This window comes from Trichomycterus rosablanca, chromosome 20 (assembly GCF_030014385.1).
Source record: "Trichomycterus rosablanca isolate fTriRos1 chromosome 20, fTriRos1.hap1, whole genome shotgun sequence".
In the NCBI taxonomy this organism is placed as follows: Eukaryota; Metazoa; Chordata; class Actinopteri; order Siluriformes; family Trichomycteridae; genus Trichomycterus; species Trichomycterus rosablanca.
The window spans coordinates 3,545,137-3,563,313 of NC_086007.1; the positions used below are offsets into that span (position 1 = coordinate 3,545,137).

The following is an 18,177-nucleotide window of genomic DNA, read 5'->3' on the forward strand; positions in this document are numbered from 1 at the left end:
TTGTTAGTCTTAAATCAAAAGCCCCCTCGAGTGGGTTCCTCGTTATCCACTAATACGATGTAATACAGTGACGAATACCTCCGGGACTCTCTCATCTCTCCACATTGTTGCCTGAAGCATCGAAACGCAGCTCCACAAGGCATCAAATGCCTCAAGCTTTTATCAAAACTAATAATGCTTATTTCTCCTGCTTAAATGTCAGTATTTGTAGTTTTAATGGAAGCCAAAGCCCTGAATGAGGCTTTCACTTAACTATGGCATTTGTGTATTTAGAGACGGGTGGGGTTTGTGTATTTAGAGGTGACTGGGGTGCGTGTAGCTAGGTGCATTTAGCCAAAAATGTAAATGTACTCGGCTATATGCACCTCAGTATGGATGGGGTTTGTGTATTTAAGGATGCCTGGGGTGCGTGTAGAAAGACCTGGAATGGGAAGGGTTTGTGTAGCTGAGGATGGGTGGGGTGGGATCTGTGTAGCCAGGGATGAGTGGGATCTGTGTAGCCGGGGACGGGTGGGGTCTGTGTAGCCGGGGATGAGTGGGATCTGTGTAGCTGGGGACAGATTGGGTTTGTGTAGCCTGGTACCGGTGGGGTCTGTGTAGCCGGGAACGGGTGGGACCTGTGTAGCTGGAGTTGGGTGGAGTTTGTGTAGCTGGGGACACATCGGGGTTGTGTATCCGGGGACCGGTGTGGTTTGTGTAACTGGGGACGGGTGGAGTTTGTGTAGCCGGGGACGGGTAGGATCTGTGTAGCCGGGGACGAGCGGGATCTGTGTAGCTGGGAAGGGAGGGGTGGGGTTTGTGTAGCCGGGGACGGGTGGGGTTTGTGTAGCCGGGGACGGGTGGGGTTTGTGTAACTGGGGACGGGTGAGGTGGGATCTGTGTAGCCAGGGACGAGCGGGATCTGTGTAGCTGGGAAGGGTGGGGTGGGGTTTGTGTAGCCGGGGACGGGTGGGATGTGTGTAGCCGGGGAATGGTGGGATGTGTGTAGCCGGGGAATGGTGGGGTGTGTGTAGCCAGGAATGGGTGGGGTCTGTGTAGGCAGAGACAGGTGGGGTGGGGTTAGTGTAGCCGAGGACGGGTGTGGTTTGTGTAACTGGGGACGGGTGGAGTTTGTGTAGCCGGGGACGAGTGGGGTTTGTGCAACAAGGGACACATCTGGGTGTGATCCGTGTAGCCGGGGATGGGTAGCATCTGTGTAGCCGGGGACGAGTGGCGTTTGCTTGCCCACTGAAAGGATGTGTAGTGCTTCTCAAACTGATACTTTATTTGCTGACTGCTGGTTGTGTAAACGGTTCTAATCCACTAAATCCTTCTGTGTGTTTTTCTTGTCTCAGGTACAAGATGTGAACAAACCAGCCCAAGAAAATCAACTCGGTAAGTAGTGAAGCATTTCTGTGGTTCTAATAACATCAGCTAATGGATAAAAAAAGATTTCTGTAATTTTGAGAAATGTTATTTTACTGTGTTGTCAGAATATCAGTGAGAATGAGGCGTCTTAGTGGGAGCATTTCAAGTAATCCAAGAATTGAGACATGCCTTCTTCTCAGGAGTGTGTAAGATAATATAAGATAAATGAGTCTATGTAGAGAGATCACTAGTTTTTAGACCGACCCTGTGAGTCCTTAATGATGCTGGATGCTCTTCTTAGAAAACATCAACTTTTTACGCTGGGTCTGTCTAAGACCCAGTAGTGATCTATATAGACGCATTTTAAATCATCCTACTCTCCCGGGAAGAGGGCTTGTCTAAATTCTTAGATTCCTTAAAATGCTCCTACTGAGGTGTCTTATTTTAAAGCGATAATCTGAATAACGAGGGAGCGTCCGATGCTTCTTTTGTGGTGAAGGCAATCCCAGCATTCAGTGCGGCACGACTTTTCTCACAAGAAATGACAAATACGGCGGACGAATGCAGAACAACCAACGGAGTTCTTTTAAATGTTCGAATGTAAATAAATTCTAATTCATTTTTAAATAGTATAAAGGTGCACAAGTGTCGTTTATTTGTAAATTCAGGCTCGTCAGGGACAGTTTAACCGTTTTTGGTACATGGAGGGAGACGTTAGCTGGCTTGCTAGTGGGTTGTGCCGCCTCAGCTCGCTGGTTTGAATGGCCTGAGGCTAACTGTGTTAGCTTAGTGAGCTAAAATTGCGGTGACGTAAATGCTGTAATCTCTGCCTCAGTAGAGCATCTAAATAATCTGCCTTATGAGTTCAGGTCTTATTAGAATCCTCTCTACTGAGGCAGCTGATCAGGTAGCAGTAGGCAGCAAGGCAGCTCACTAGGTTTTCAGACAGACCCATCGTCAGAATCAGTCAAGAATGATGAGAGAGTAATTTTAAAAACCATTAACCCATTAACTCAACCCCCCCCAACCCAAAATCCTTGTCTGACTCACGATTCCCTGTGTGCTGTTGAGTTTGCGTTGTGTTGCGAATGAAGCTAACCTAGCTTGAAGTATCGCGGGTAATGCATCTCACTGAAGCTTCACTTCTGTAGCCTGAAGCCTGTTTTTAAGCAGGAAGAAGCCGTGTGAGAAGGAAATGAGAAAGATGAAAGCAGATAAACAGCTCATCAGAGCTTCAGTGACGTTTTAATGATGCATGAATGTAAAATTTCACTTGAGAAATGAGTACAGGGAGCGTCTCATTCCTCCTCTGTCTGATTCAGAACCACTTGGGTTTTGTTACCCCTGATTTGAAAAGACAATCAGGAAAAGCGTCTGTCAAGTGGATCCCGAGTTAAAGGTTTAATGACTCGGATTGATGAAATGATTTGCAGAAAAACGTGCCGTGTGGAACTCTTAATGAGATTCTGTGTTCTTTGGGATATAGAGGACAAACCGCTAATAATCTTTCTAAGAGCTTTTTACTCTCGGCTGAAGTGACTTTAATGTGTGAATTAAGTCTCGTCCCGAACAAAAAGAACCGCAAATTAAACCACACTCGCTTGCCAATTTATTAAGGAAGCTTCAGTCACTTTCATTTGAAACACCTAAAGTTTTATTTCTATTAATGTTACACACTTTAAGAAACAAAATATATCTTTTATATAGAGTTTTTGAATTCAGCTTAGCATGTGATTCAGTTCTCTCAGAGCTTAAAGCACAGATGCATCACTTTACATAGGTAACATAGCTGACATAAATAACATTGTTAACATAGCTGATAACAGAGAAAACAGCTGACATGGTTGTCATAAACAGCATAGGTAACACCAGTAACATTGGTAACATAGCTGACATTAATAATGGGTAATGTAGGTAACATAGCTGACATTAATAATGGGTAATGTAGGTAACATAGCTGACATTAATAATGGGTAATGTAGGTAACATAGCTGACATTAATAATGGGTAATGTAGGTAACATAGCTGACATTATTAATGGGTAATGTAGGTAACATAGCTGACATTAATAATGGGTAATGTAGGTAACATAGCTGACATTATTAATGGGTAATGTAGGTAACATAGCTGACATTATTAATGGGTAATGTAGGTAACATAGCTGACATTAATAATGGGTAATGTAGGTAACATAGCTGACATTAATAATGGGTAATGTAGGTAACATAGCTGACATTATTAATGGGTAATGTAGGTAATATAGCTGACATTATTAATGGGTAATGTAGCTAACATAGCTGACATTAATGATGGGTAATGTAGGTAACATAGCTGACATTAATAATGGGTAATGTAGGTAACATAGCTGACATTAATAACAGGTAATGAAGGTAACAGCTGACATTATTAATGGGTAATGTAGGTAACATAGCTGACATTAATGACGGGTAATGTAGGTAACATAGCTGACATTAATAATGGGTAATGTAGGTAACATAGCTGTCATTAATAATGGGTAATGTAGGTAACATAGCTGACATTAATAACAGGTAATGAAGGTAACATAGCTGACATTAATAACAGGTAATGAAGGTAACATAGCTGTCATAAATAACACAGGTAACACCAGTAACATTGGTAACATAGCTGACTATAATAACGGTTGATAGGTAATATAGCTGACATAAATAACGTATGTAACATAGGTGACATTGCTGGCATAAATTACATAAATAACACAGGTAACATTGGTAACATAGCTGACATTAATAAGGGCTAATGTAGGTAACATAGCTGTCATAAATAACATAGGTAACACCAGTAACATTGGTAACATAGCTGACATTAATAAGGGCTAATGTAGGTAACATAGCTGTCATAAATAACATAGGTAACACCAGTAACATTGGTAACATAGCTGACATTAATAAGGGCTAATTTAGGTAACATAGCTGTCATAAATAACATAGGTAACACCAGTAACATTGGTAACATAGCTGACATTTATAACGGTTAATAGATAACATAGCTGACATTGTTGGCATAAATTACATAAATAACATAGGTAACATTGGTAAAAGAGCTGACATAGCTGTCATAAACAGCATATATAACACCAGTAACATTGGTAACATAGCTGACATTAATAACTTGGATGACATGTAACATAGCTGAACTGGGTGACATAGCTAACAGAGGTGACATGGGTAACAGGTTACATAAGTGACCTATGGAACATTGGTGACATAGGTATCTGCTAGTTCCTTTAGCATTATGCTAATCATTTCCTAGTATTTAGTCTCAGAAACCTTTTTTCTCATTTTTACTGCCACTGCATCCTGGTCAGGTCCGCTGTGGATCCTGTTTCCCCATAATCACCAGGCGAACGGCAGAAACACACCCCCAACACGACACGAATCCAAATTAAAAACAATCTTTTGCAAATATTTTTAACAGCTTCAACTCTTTGAGATTTAACCCAAGTAAGATGTAGTTAGTAGGTGGTACCAGGCTTCATTTGTGTGATGAGTTACAGCTTCAGTAAATTAACTGCTTATGTTACCTTATCATCTTCATAAATCTAATCCTAATATTGCACTATTGAGACATTTAATGAATTGTAATCATTTTTTTAATTAAAGTTATCCGATGTACAAATGAGCTTTCTGAAAGCAGAACTGAACTTCAGCTTTATACCGATTACTCTTTTATTTTTGCTTTGCAATGATTTTAAGATGATGTAAGAAGATATAATAATGTAACACGCTCACTATTAGTACAGTACACCACAAATACGTATAAATACACTACATGGCTAAAATTATGTGGACACTGGGCCTTAAGCTTGGGTGTTCCATTCTAAACCCATGGTCATAATATGGCCCCGAACCATGGGTGCACTCCAAGATGATGGATTATACACTGTCAGGTCACTGATATAAACACCAGCTAATATTCAGAGTAACCGGAATGCAGCATGGACAGTAGCAAGACGGGCTGGGAGAGACTCGATAAGGTCCTGGTAAGCTATCACAGGTATCTGGAGCCATTTTGACTGCAATGCATCCCACAGCTGCTGGAGGGGGTCGTGGGGCAGGATCCATAGAGCCAACACGACGATCGAGGTGGTCCCACAGATGCTCAGTTGAGGCCGGGATAGTACTTGGAAGCCTTGGTCATGCTTTTCCCACCAATGTCGGACATTTCTAGTCGTGTGACATTCTAGTCGTGACACCTATCGTACACCTTATATACCCACCAAGCCAACTCATGAAACCTGACTCCCTCCATGAGCTACACACTGCAGCCATCAAAAATAGGAAGTGGTCATAATAATGTGACTCCACAGTGTATACCAAACTCGTCAAACTGTGTCTTTATCTTCCACTGAGATCCTTTTACTACCATCTCATATTTCTCATTTAAACATACACACATATTTCATTCCTTTCCAGATGTACAAAAAAAGCATCGCTTCTCATTGTGTATATCTATTTTATGTCCTAAGAAGAGCACACTGAATCCTGTTGTACTGGTACAATGACAATAAAGTATTTGTATTTATATTATGGATGTTGCTTTGTGCATACAGGCACAGTCAAGCTGGAACAGGAAATATGAGACAATTATATTATACTAAAATATGTAGAAAGACTATAAATGTCACTGTAAAACTAAACCTTTGGTAAATTTTATGATCCTAAAGCATAAAGATGAATTTTAGCTGTATTATAGTTTAAACTGTTGAAGTCTCTTCGTCTCAGATTTTATTGGATTTTTAATGGAAGATTTGACGATAGATGGGATGAACAGTTTAATCTTCTGGTTTGCAGCTCGTCTGCATTAATATTTGTGCTGTTCATTTATTGCCGATTCAAGTCTCACCGTCAAGTTACCACTGTTGGGTTTCTGAACAATGACCCATAACCTGTAATTGCTCAAACTTCTAAATGCTGTAGATATTACTGGTCACTGGTGTTAGAGAAACTTTCCTTTTTAACATTTTAAGTTTGGTTTTATTGTCATTTTCAATCTACTGAAGGCTGAAACTGAACGAATTGCGGTTTCTCCTGAGTCAGGGGGCGGCACGAAACGCTTAACAAGCTGAAGCTCTGTGATGGATTGGAACTCTGCCCAGGGTGTTCGTGCCTCGTGGAACCGCTGTGACCCAGACCGGGATAAAGCAGCTAATAAAAATCTGATTTAAAAAAACTACACCACACACACATACACACAAACACAAACACAGACAGTTGCAGTTGGAAATATTCAACCCACATACAGTGTATCACAAAAGTGAGTACACCCCTCACATTTCTGCAAATATTTCATTATATCTTTTCATGGGACAACACTAAAGACATGAAACTTGGATATAATTTAGAGTAGTCAGTGTACAACTTGTATAGCAGTGTAGATTTACTGTCTTCTGAAAATAACTCAACACACAGCCATTAATGTCTAAATAGCTGGCAACATAAGTGAGTACACCCCACAGTGAACATGTCCAAATTGTGCCCAAATGTGTCGTTGTCCCTCCCTGGTGTCATGTGTCAAGGTCCCAGGTGTAAATGGGGAGCAGGGCTGTTAAATTTGGTGTTTTGGGTACAATTCTCTCATACTGGCCACTGGATATTCAACATGGCACCTCATGGCAAAGAACTCTCTGAGGATGTGAGAAATAGAATTGTTGCTCTCCACAAAGATGGCCTGGGCTATAAGAAGATTGCTAACACCCTGAAACTGAGCTACAGCATGGTGGCCAAGGTCATACAGCGGTTTTCCAGGACAGGTTCCACTCGGAACAGGCTTCGCCAGGGTCGACCAAAGAAGTTGAGTCCACGTGTTCGGCGTCATATCCAGAGGTTGGCTTTAAAAAATAGACACATGAGTGCTGCCAGCATTGCTGCAGAGGTTGAAGACGTGGGAGGTCAGCCTGTCAGTGCTCAGACCATACGCCGCTCACTGCATCAACTCGGTCTGCATGGTCGTCATCCCAGAAGGAAGCTGACGCACAAGAAAGCCAGCAAACAGTTTGCTGAAAACAAGCAGTCCAAGAACATGGATTACTGGAATGCCCTGTGGTCTGACGAGACCAAGATAAACTTGTTTGGCTCAGATGGTGTCCAGCATGTGTGGCGGCGCCCTGGTGAGAAGTACCAAGACAACTGTATCTTGCCTACAGTCAAGCATGGTGGTGGTAGCATCATGGTCTTGGGCTGCATGAGTGTTGCTGGCACTGGGGAGCTGCAGTTCATTGAGGGAAACATGAATTCCAACATGTACTGTGACATTCTGAAACAGAGCATGATCCCCTCCCTTCAAAAACTGGGCCTCATGGCAGTTTTCCAACAGGATAACGACCCCAAACACAACCTCCAAGATGACAACTGCCTTGCTGAGGAAGCTGAAGGTTAAGGTGATGGACTAAACCCAATTGAGCACCTGTGGCACATCCTCAAGTGGAAGGTGGAGGAGTTCAAGGTGTCTAACATCCACCAGCTCCGTGATGTCATCATGGAGGAGTGGAAGAGGATTCCAGTAGCAACCTGTGCAGCTCTGGTGAATTCCATGCCCAGGAGGGTTAAGGCAGTGCTGGATAATAATGGTGGTCACACAAAATATTGACACTTTGGGCACAATTTGGACATGTTCACTGTGGGGTGTACTCACTTATGTTGCCAGCCATTTAGACATTAATGGCTGTGTGTTGAGTTATTTTCAGAAGACAGTAAATCTACACTGCTATACAAGTTGTACACTGACTACTCTAAGTTATATCCAAGTTTCATTTCTATAGTGTTGTCCCATGAAAAGATATAATAAAATATTTGCAGAAATGTGAGGGGTGTACTCACTTTTGTGATACACTGTACCTTAGAAGGTATTATGGTGATTTGTATGAAATTTAATACAAATTTATGACAGGAAGCCTCAGTAACAGAGAAGGAATATTTATGAATGCATAGAAGCAATTTTAAAAACATAATATTTTAACATCAACATTTTAAAATATTTAACACAAGTTCTTTGAATTTTCCCCCCAATTTTGTCCCCTTATCTAGTCGTATCCAATTACCCCAATTACCCTGTATTCGAAATCCCAGATCTGAGGTGTTAGCATGTTTTACCGCTGCGCCACCTGAGCGGCAAAGAAAAGGTCTTTTGACAAATGTAGATGTTAATTATTATTTAACCCCAGCATCAGTATGTTGTGAAAAATAAATAAATAAAAATAAAATCCTTTCACAAAGGGACGTATCCTGAAGTAATCTCCAGACTAGATTGCTGTAATTATTCACCTCAATAAAATGATTCAAACTGTTAAGAAAGCAAATATCACAGTAGGAACATTTTATATCAGCGCACATCTAATAGATGCTACGTGTGGATTCTGTTTCTTCTAAAACTGCCGCTGATCTTTTCTCTGTGGTGTTCATGTGGCCGTACGTAGCTTCCTGTAATACACTTGTTTCCCGTGGTTATTTTCCAGATGTCTCATTAAATCAGAGCTGAATTTATCTTTAGGACGGGGCCATAACTATGAATCATATGAAAGTGGCTCGTACCCAGGAAGAAAATAACGTCTGTTTTATTCCAGCAGATTAGAGCTGGCCTGAGACCAGAGAGGTCAATCCTCCTCATCCAGAACATAATTCAGTTAGACTGCATACATCCAGAAACATCTACATTCTAGGGGCAGTTGTGGCCTAGTGGTTATGGTACTGGACTAGTAAGCAGAAGGTTACAGGTTCTAGCCCCGCCACTGCCAGGTTGCCACTGTTGAGCCCTTGAGCAAGGCCCTTAACCCTCAATTGCTTAGACAGTATACTGTCACAGTACTGTAAGTCACTTTGGATAAAAGCGTCTCCTAAATGCCGAAAAAAGCATCAGTGCCCAGCCATACTGATGCCCTTTTCACTGAATGGGCACAGATTCCCACAGACATCCTTCAAAGTCTTGTGAGAAGCTTTCTCAGAAGAGCGGCTATTGGTATAGCTGAAAAGATCACATAACGATCACTCTATTTTAATACTATTTGTTTTTTAAATGGAATGTCAGACAAGCTCATGGTCTGGTGTCCAGATACTTTTGGCCATAGTGTTTGTGTGTGTGTGTGTGTATATAAACAAGTGTTTTTTTGCTGTAATATATTGTCATAAGATGAGATTTGTTTATATTTTTCGTGTGCTGTGGATGTTGGTTTGTATCCTCTAGTGGTGTTACTGATAGTAGACGTGTTGCTGCACAGCTCCAAGGTTTGGGATTTGATCCTGAGCTTAATTAGGAGTTTAACGTCATGTTTTACACTTTGGTTACATTCATGACAGGACAGGTAGTTACAAGATTCATCAGTTCAAGTTCAATATCAAACACAGTCAAAGACAATTTCTTGTCTCCAATTCACCTCACTTGCACGTCTTTGTACTGTGGGAGGAAACCGGAGCTCTTGGAGGAAACCCACAGAGACACGGGGAGAACATGCAAACTCCACACAGAAAGGACTACGCCCGCTCCACCTGGGAATCAAACCCAGAACCTTATTTCTGTAAGGCGACAGAGTGTGTATGTGTGCATGTGAGTATATATGTTTATGTGTGGGACGGCACGGTGGCTCGGTGGGTAGCACTGTCGCCTCACAGCAAGAAGGTCCTGGGTTCGATCCCCAGGCGTGTGGAGTTTGCATGTTCTCCCTGTATCTGTGTGGGTTTTCTCCGGGTGCTCCAGTTTCCTCCCACAGTCCAAAGACGTGCAAGTGAGGTGAATTATAGATAAAACATTTTCCATTACTGTGTGTGACATTAAACTTGAACTGATGAATCTTATGTTCGAGGAATTAACGTTTCTGTCATGAATGGAACCAAAGTGTAAAACATGACATTAAAATCCTAATAAATAAATAAATGTTTGTGTGTGTGTGTGTGTGTGTGTGTGGTAAATATTATATGAAGTCAGTTTGAAGACTGGGATTTTGAATGCTGCTGCTTCCATTGGTTATGAATATTTCATGTGTGCTAATAGGCTTAAACTGCTTTAAAACATCATCAGGAACATTAATAACTTTATTTTTTGGAATAGTTTTACTTTCCTCAAAGGTTATTTTTTTTACACATGGATTAGTCTAATTAACTTCAAAATTAATTATGCAGGAACTTTTTTTTACTGATGTTTACCACACGTGGAGTTTCGTAAATCGCTTAATGTGAAGGAAACAGAAATGAAGTAAGATTTGCTCTTTTATTGCAGGTTATTGCAGCATTGCAGACGGGGGAAACAGAATTACCCTTAATCTGATTTCTTTTTTAAGTGCTTGCTGAAAATCTTTTAGGTTTCCACAACACTCTCACAGTCCTGATTTATCTGAGTTTCAGTGCAGACAGCAGACTGCTCATTTGTTACCGATCTTTTAGCTGAAATAAATCACAGAAGGACCTGGTGGACAGAGGACAATGTCAGATTAGAAAATCTTAATGACTTTATGTAACACGTTTGTATTGATTTCTGTTTTGTACAGTGTGATGTTGATTTGGACACACAGCCAAAGAAAAAGTTGTAGGGCTGCCACTAACGACTATTTTTCTATCGATTAATCTATAGACTATTTATATCGATTAGTCGATTCATCTAAACGATTAATTTTCCTTCAAAAATTTAATTCAGAATCTCATTTAAGCTTCTTTTATTTTTACATGAAACTGTACGGCATAATAATATGGCACAAAACTAGATGCAAACAGGGTTTATGTTCATATTATCAAATTCTCAAGTGCTCCATATTAAACAAACCGCAGCACGTGTTTATGGCACTCCGTACACAAAGCAAAGTGCTTAAACTTATAGTGGAAATAAAATAGTTAGATGTAGCCACGTCTCATTAAGTCCAACGTGCCATAACGACAGAATGAGCCCAGATTCTTCACTACACATTCACTCAAAACTTACTTCACATTCTAACAGTGTAAACAAAGTGGTGAGTGTTTCACATGAGAAGCTTTTTCTGCTTTGAGCGCCACGGCAACCACAAAAATCACGAGCCCAACGCAGCAAAGCGCGCGGCGGTCTAACTGAACTCACTAAGAAATACGGTATTCCAAGATCTCCACGATTAAGAAGCTTAATGAAACAATATAGACGTGTAACAAGGCTCTAGTGCTGCTGTGGTACCATCAAAGCTTTGCCGTGTACAAACCACATTTTTGTTTTGTGTCAGTCTTAATTATTCCCAAACTCTTGATGATTTGGGTCTGAGCTAAACTTGTAGCTTTTCTTTGAAAGCTCTCTACAATCTGCCTCTGACTACTGCACTTAATGCCGCCAACCAGTGGCTGGACCAAATACGACTTAGGTCATGCTAGTAGTGCTGAGGGAATCATATGAATGGTTGTATGAATGTAAACACTGTAGAAATGAAAAAGGATCATTAATAAACATAGTTTTAAAACTGATGCATCGACTTAAAAAATGCATCAACGTCATCGACTAGGTCGACCAATCGCGGCAGCCCTAAAAAGTTGTATACAAGACGTAGTAATTACACGCTGTTTAAATGGGCTTGTGATGCATAATGACATGTTTTTAAATCTCAGTTTGATTTATTGTGGGAAAATAGTCTTCAGGTGCTGGATTAAGCAGTTTTGAATGAGAGCTGAGAACTGTCTATCTTCAGGTCTCTCCACAAATGTTCAATTGGCTTTATGTCTATTCTTTGGCTGGGCCACTTAAGGACTGTTATGGAAAAATTAGATATGTTTGATATTATGTGCCTTGTGCATTAAATACGTATAGTTGTTAAATCCTTATGTGGCTGCTTAAGATGTGGCTGGGAGTCTAAAGTACAGAGATGAGCAACATGTCTGTTGTTAAGCTGATGTTAGCAGATAAGAAACAACAGTTAGCACAGAATGGAGGTTCCTAAGTCCAACACCCAAAGGGATATGACTAGATCAGTATAAAGGAAAGGTCACAGCCCTGTTCCTTGTTCTTCAGCTATTCCACTTCTGTAAGAACCCACGATCGTGCCAGTAAATTCTCCAATCCAGTCAACTGTAATCTTTTTCATTTATCATCTCCTTATTTTTCCACAACAGGTCATGCAAACCCTAAGCAGATAATATTATGCCTTGATACTCTGCCATGAAGCCCTGTTTAATGGAGTGCTACAGGGAATAGTTGTCCATCCAACAGGTTTTCCCATCACAGACTGTAGCTCTTTTAAAATGACTGTTCGGTCCTTTCTTACATCCCTGTCAGGGCCCTTATTTCTTGTATGCCCAATTTGGCAGGATGTCCAAGTCTAGGAAGGTTTGAGCTTGTGCCAAACGTCTTTCATTTTAAAATGATTGAGGCCCCTGTGCTCCTGGGGACACGCAAAGCCTCAGATATTGATTTATACCCTCGTCCTGATTTATACGTCGCTGTAATTTGATCACGGAGATCCACAGACAGTTCCTTGGCCCTTGTGGCTCGTTTTTTTATCCTGTCAATGCAGTGTGAGTTGTGGGTCCTTATCGTGACTAGTGATCAAAAGGTTGCCGGTTCAAGCCCCATTGTCAAATTGTGTCTGTTGGTCTTCCGATTTGCTAAGGGCCGAAGCTTTCAAACAGTCTCCTCAATCTTTTATTCTGTATTATCAACAGTAGAATGAATCGACATTAATGGGAGAAATCAAAACAAACTTGTGGTATTGATACAAATTCTGCAGCTTAGGGTTAGGGACCTCATTCAGGAGACAACAGTGCCAACTTGACAATGGTGGGACTTGAACCAGCAACCTTCTGATCACTAGTCCTGTGCCTTGACTGCTGAGCTACTCTCTGCTGAGCTGGCTGTTCTTCTTCTGGTGTTATGGCCTTCAAATGACCTTTAAACGTCAAAGAAAAATAATATAAGAAATAATAGGTTTAATAATAGATGAAGATATAAATATTTGATTGGGGTTTATTCTGTAGGGAACGTTTTTGGTAAGCAGCAATTTAAAGATGCTGTGAAAAAGTCGAGTGTGTGTGTGGGGGGGTAAAATACTTTTTTATTCATTTATCGTTCATTGGTATAAATAAGTAATGTTTAATGGTTTCACAGTAGGCAAAACAAGGCTGAGAAAATCTAGCAATGCATACTAAAATATCTGAAGTGAAAATTAAAAACTAAAATATGAACTAAGCTTTAAAACGGCGCTGCAACTGCTGTATGCTCTCATCCCTCAGTTATGTCGTTATTTAAAACGTCTGATGGATTCTGGACCCAGCAGGTCTGTGTATTATACAAGGTTGGAAGTACTTGATGGGTTGAAACTAAAAAACCACGACGCATGACGACCTTCAGCAATAGGCTGATTCAGCTACGGTGTAGCAGGAAGCACTTAAAGGATGTAGCTCACACCAAGGACCCTCGGACAAGACTGGACAAAACCAGCATGGGGTTTGAAGACTGAATCATTTTTTAAAGAAAATAAAAAACAATCAACAATACACCGATCAGCCATAACATTAAAACCACCTCCTTGTTTCTACACTCACTGTCCATTTTATCAGCTCCACTTACCATAAAGAAGCACTTTGTAGTTCTACAATTACTGACTGTAGTCCATCTGTTTCTCTACATACCATTTTAGCCTGCTTTCACCCTGTTCTTCAATGGTCAGGACCCCCACAGGACCACAGTGCTGAGAATGATCCACCACCCAAATAATACCTGCTCTGTGGTGGTCCTGTGGGGGTCCTGACCATTAAAGAACAGCATGAAAGGGGGCTAACAAAGTATGTAGAGAAACAGATGGACTACAGTCAGTAATTGTAGCACTACAAAGTGCTTCTATATGGTAAGTGGAGCTGATAAAATGGACAGTGAGTGTAGAAACAAGGAGGTGATTTTAATGTTATGGCTGATCGGTGTATGTGTGTAGTATGGAATGTAAAGTCAAGTGCAGGAAAAAGGTGGGGGAGAAAGATCTTTAAGATACTGTGGGGGAGGTGGGGTCAGGCTTGTCAGTGGTCAGATTGGACATAGTTTGGAAAGTAACACGCCTGCCTTGGGTCTATAAGGACCCACAACTGACCATGAAATCCAATGAACTATATGTGGATCTCCGTGATCGAACTGTGGCAAGGTATAGATCAGGACAGGGATATAAATCAATATCTGAAGCTGTGAGGGCTCCCAGGACCCCAACAAACTCATTCATTTTAAAAATGTAAGAAGTTTGTTTTGATACAAAATTGTCCATGACTGTGTTTGAGATTAAAAACTAGAACTGATGAATCTTGTGTAAGCAGTAACTACCTGTCCTGTAATTATAATCGTGTATTCCTTTAGAGGAATGTGGATTTTCTCACTTAAAAATAGCATCAGAATTAATCAAGAGGTTTAAACCTGAATCCTCTGTTAACTCAGTTTAAAATCCCTCAAACCCATAATGAGATCCTGGGATTTTGACCAGCGCTGCTTCCATTAGCTCCTGACTTGCTGATGCCACCTATCAGGTTCAAACGTCCATAAGAACGATTAAACTCGTTAACGACTTGTCGGCGGGACCAGAGATGCTCTTAATGAGTGTGATTTTAAATAGCTGGAGCTTCCTAGCTTAGCTTCAGGTGTTAAATCCAGTCGGGATGCTTGCTGAGAATTATAATAAGCTTGTTCTGCTTCTTCTACCTTTTCTCCACACTTCACAGGAGACTTTATATCTATCTGTCTTTTAACGTTTCTTTTCTTCTGGCCTCTTATGAAATTTTAATTTATGACTTTGACCTTTCTAGCCGAGAGCTGAGCGGTAAATTCGATTGATCCATGTGGGAAGCAATTAAAACCAGGCGCTTTGAAAATGAGATTGATCATCTGAGAAATCCGAACGCCGTCAAGCTTCAAGCTTACGTGGTGGTGCATCAGCTCTCCAGTGAATATTAATTCTGGTTTTTTTGATAGCTCAAAGGATTTGAAGTTTAAATGCTGCAGGTTGAATTTTAGCTTTGTAATAGATGCATTTTTTTTTATATTAATATTTCAGGATATTTATAAGCTGTTCTCGTCTCTTTCCTACTCAAACAGGATTAAAAAGCTTGGCGTTGACAGGGTGATAACTCCAAATCACTCAGTCTGAAGGAGTGCAATGATATGAATCAGTAAATCTGAGCCATTTGGACACAGAAACAATCGGCATTAAGCCGTAGATGCGGCGTTGCACCACGCATGGAAATGAAGTATCGACGTCCACCCTGCTTTCTCTAGATTGGGTGCTGTGGAGAGTTCGGTGTTTTGTACCATCACTCTCATTGCTCATCTGAGCAGTGTAATGGCTTTTTATGTGCCTCTCTGTCATTCCAATAAGGCTTTTAGAGATTGGTCTAAATGCTACAAAATTCATAGCAATTAACCATGTTCTGCTAGATGCCAATTATTGTCACAAAAAACGTTTCTGAAATTCATCAGTGCACTCAGATAGAGAGGCTCGCCAGCTTCACACGTAAAGTGCAAAGTAGCAGAACTGCTGTCCCTATTATTACTGATTTACTGATAGATCGGATGGATTGATAATTGGATTGATTTGGATTAAGAGGTTGGTGAATGGCTGGATTAATACGGTGGACATGGGGACAGAAGGTTGGATGGATTAGTAAATATGCAGGAAAGATGTATTGTGGGATAGATGGATGGTTTACTGTGGGGATGATTTGACCAATGGATGCAATATAAAAATATGATTTTTTTATCATATACTGTACATTTTGACCTGTACAAAGCTTTTCACAGCACTGCTGCCATTTAGCAAACATTAGTTATAGAATAAGACCTAGTGTAAGGAGCACAATACTTGAACCCCTAAGCAGTGGGAAAAAGCTTGAACTGATGCATTTACGTCCCATCTGTAAACTCTTGAGCGTGATGTGAAATTTGTAATCACACTGGACAGCATGTGGTGGAAATCACCAGTGAGGGCAGTTTTACATGAAGTATTTCAGTGGCATTTGGGAAGTGAACCAAGGTCTCTGATGCTGGGCGGCACCCTCATTACCTGGTGTGCAAATATTTTTTTCTTTATTTATTATAACCTTCTTACACTAATCAGGGTTGCAGTGGGTCCTGCTTGGAAACACTAAGTGAACTAGGGAACCAGGGAGAATTTAAAGAAGCCAGTCTACCCACTGGAATGTTTGGGAGGGAACTGGATTACCTGAAGGAAGGAAACATGACAGTGGAAAAAAAACATGCCTAATCATCGATTGACTGAGGACTGGAGGTGAGGTTTTAATGTAGGTCTCCAGGAGTCTGGTACTGTCTGATACCAGCTGTGTTCTACATGCACCATCTACCTTTTTGGGGTTCAGAGGGTTTATAGAACCTACCTGGAAACACTGTCTGAAATATAACATGAACAGGTTGATAATCCATCACAGGGTTTCACTCACACACTCGCAATTAGGGCGGAATTTAGAGTCCATTTAGAGCCCATTTAGAGCCAATCAACTTACTTGACTTTAAGAAGAAGGAGGTGACGATGACGTCAGGTCCCCAAGACCCATGTTCATACTCTCATTAATTCATCTATCCATCTATCCATCCATCCATTCATCTATTATCATCCATCCATCCATTTATTCACACTTTTTCTTTTCTATCTTTCGTTTCATTCATTAATTAATTCATTTATTTATTCATCCATTCATCCATCCATCAACCCTTCCTTCCATTCATTTATTCATGCTTTTTCTTTTCTTTCTTTCTTTCTTTCTTTCTTTCTTTCTTTCTTTCTTTCTTTCTTTCTTTCTTTCTTTCTTTCTTTCTTTCTTTCTTTCTTTCTTTCTTTCTTTTACACTTTTTAATTCACACTTTTTCTTTTCTATCTTTCTTTTCATTCATTTATTTACTAATTAATTGATTTATATATTCATCCATTCATCCACCCTTCCTTCCATTCATTTATTCATGCTTTTTCTTTTCTTTCTCTCTCTCTCTCTTTCTTTCTTTCTTTCTATTTGATCTAATGAAGTTGAAATTCCAGAGCCCAGTGTGTGTTTTTGTTTTTCATTTACATTGTAGGCATTTATCAGACCCCTTTATTCAAAGCGACTTACATTACAGTTACATTATATAGTCTGAGCAATTGAGGGTTAAGGGCCTTGCTCAAGGGAGCAACAGCAGCAACCTGGCAGTGGTTGGGCTTGAACCAGCGACCTTCTGATTGCCAGTCCAGTACCTTAACCACTAGGCTATGGCTTGCCCCAGCCCAGTAGTTTTTGTTGTTGTGATGCACGGGAGCTCAGTCTGATATTACAAATATCCATCTATATTTCAGCGGCTTGTCATTTTTCAGTGACTGAATTGAGAGATGATGAAGCTACAGGAAGCCTGAGAGGAGCCTGCCAACATGGCACACACACACACACACACACACACACACACACACACACTAGGTCTCTTGTTTCCATGAATCTGATCTGGCAGAGGCGGAATCATTCTCAGTCATGTCCCTGATTGATTGTTCCTCTCTGTTCTCGGTGGCGGTGGAGTCGGAACTGCAATTAGTGTTTAAATCCACCACAAATGATGAAGGCATAAAAGACGAGGACAATCATGGTTGAAATGGATGCAGGGGGCAGTTAAATGTCACACTCCGGTGTCCCCGCTGCAGCCCCCGAGACTTTATAATTGCTCTGATTTCACTGACCTGCGGCTAAATATGGAAGCAAAACAATATAATGCGCTGGTGTCCTTCAGAGTGCGTTTTCACTGCAGTGACCTTTTCAAAAACCCAGATCCTGATTTAGAACGTCAGAAACTTCAGTCGCTTTTCCACCAGGAGAATCTTTGTAGGGACTCAGAAGCATATTTATTCCA

At 40.7% G+C, this 18,177-nt stretch overlaps 1 protein-coding gene across 1 annotated transcript in view; it reads left to right on the forward strand.

The window, feature by feature from the left end:
• The window catches only part of b3glcta (beta 3-glucosyltransferase a), a 133,311-nt gene that overhangs the window by 40,083 nt on the left and 75,051 nt on the right, over positions 1–18,177 (forward strand). Inside the window, exon 3 of the mRNA XM_063016791.1 lies at positions 1,335–1,374. Within this exon, the coding sequence (XP_062872861.1) occupies positions 1,335–1,374 (40 nt within the window). The remainder of the gene's footprint in view (positions 1–1,334; positions 1,375–18,177) is intronic.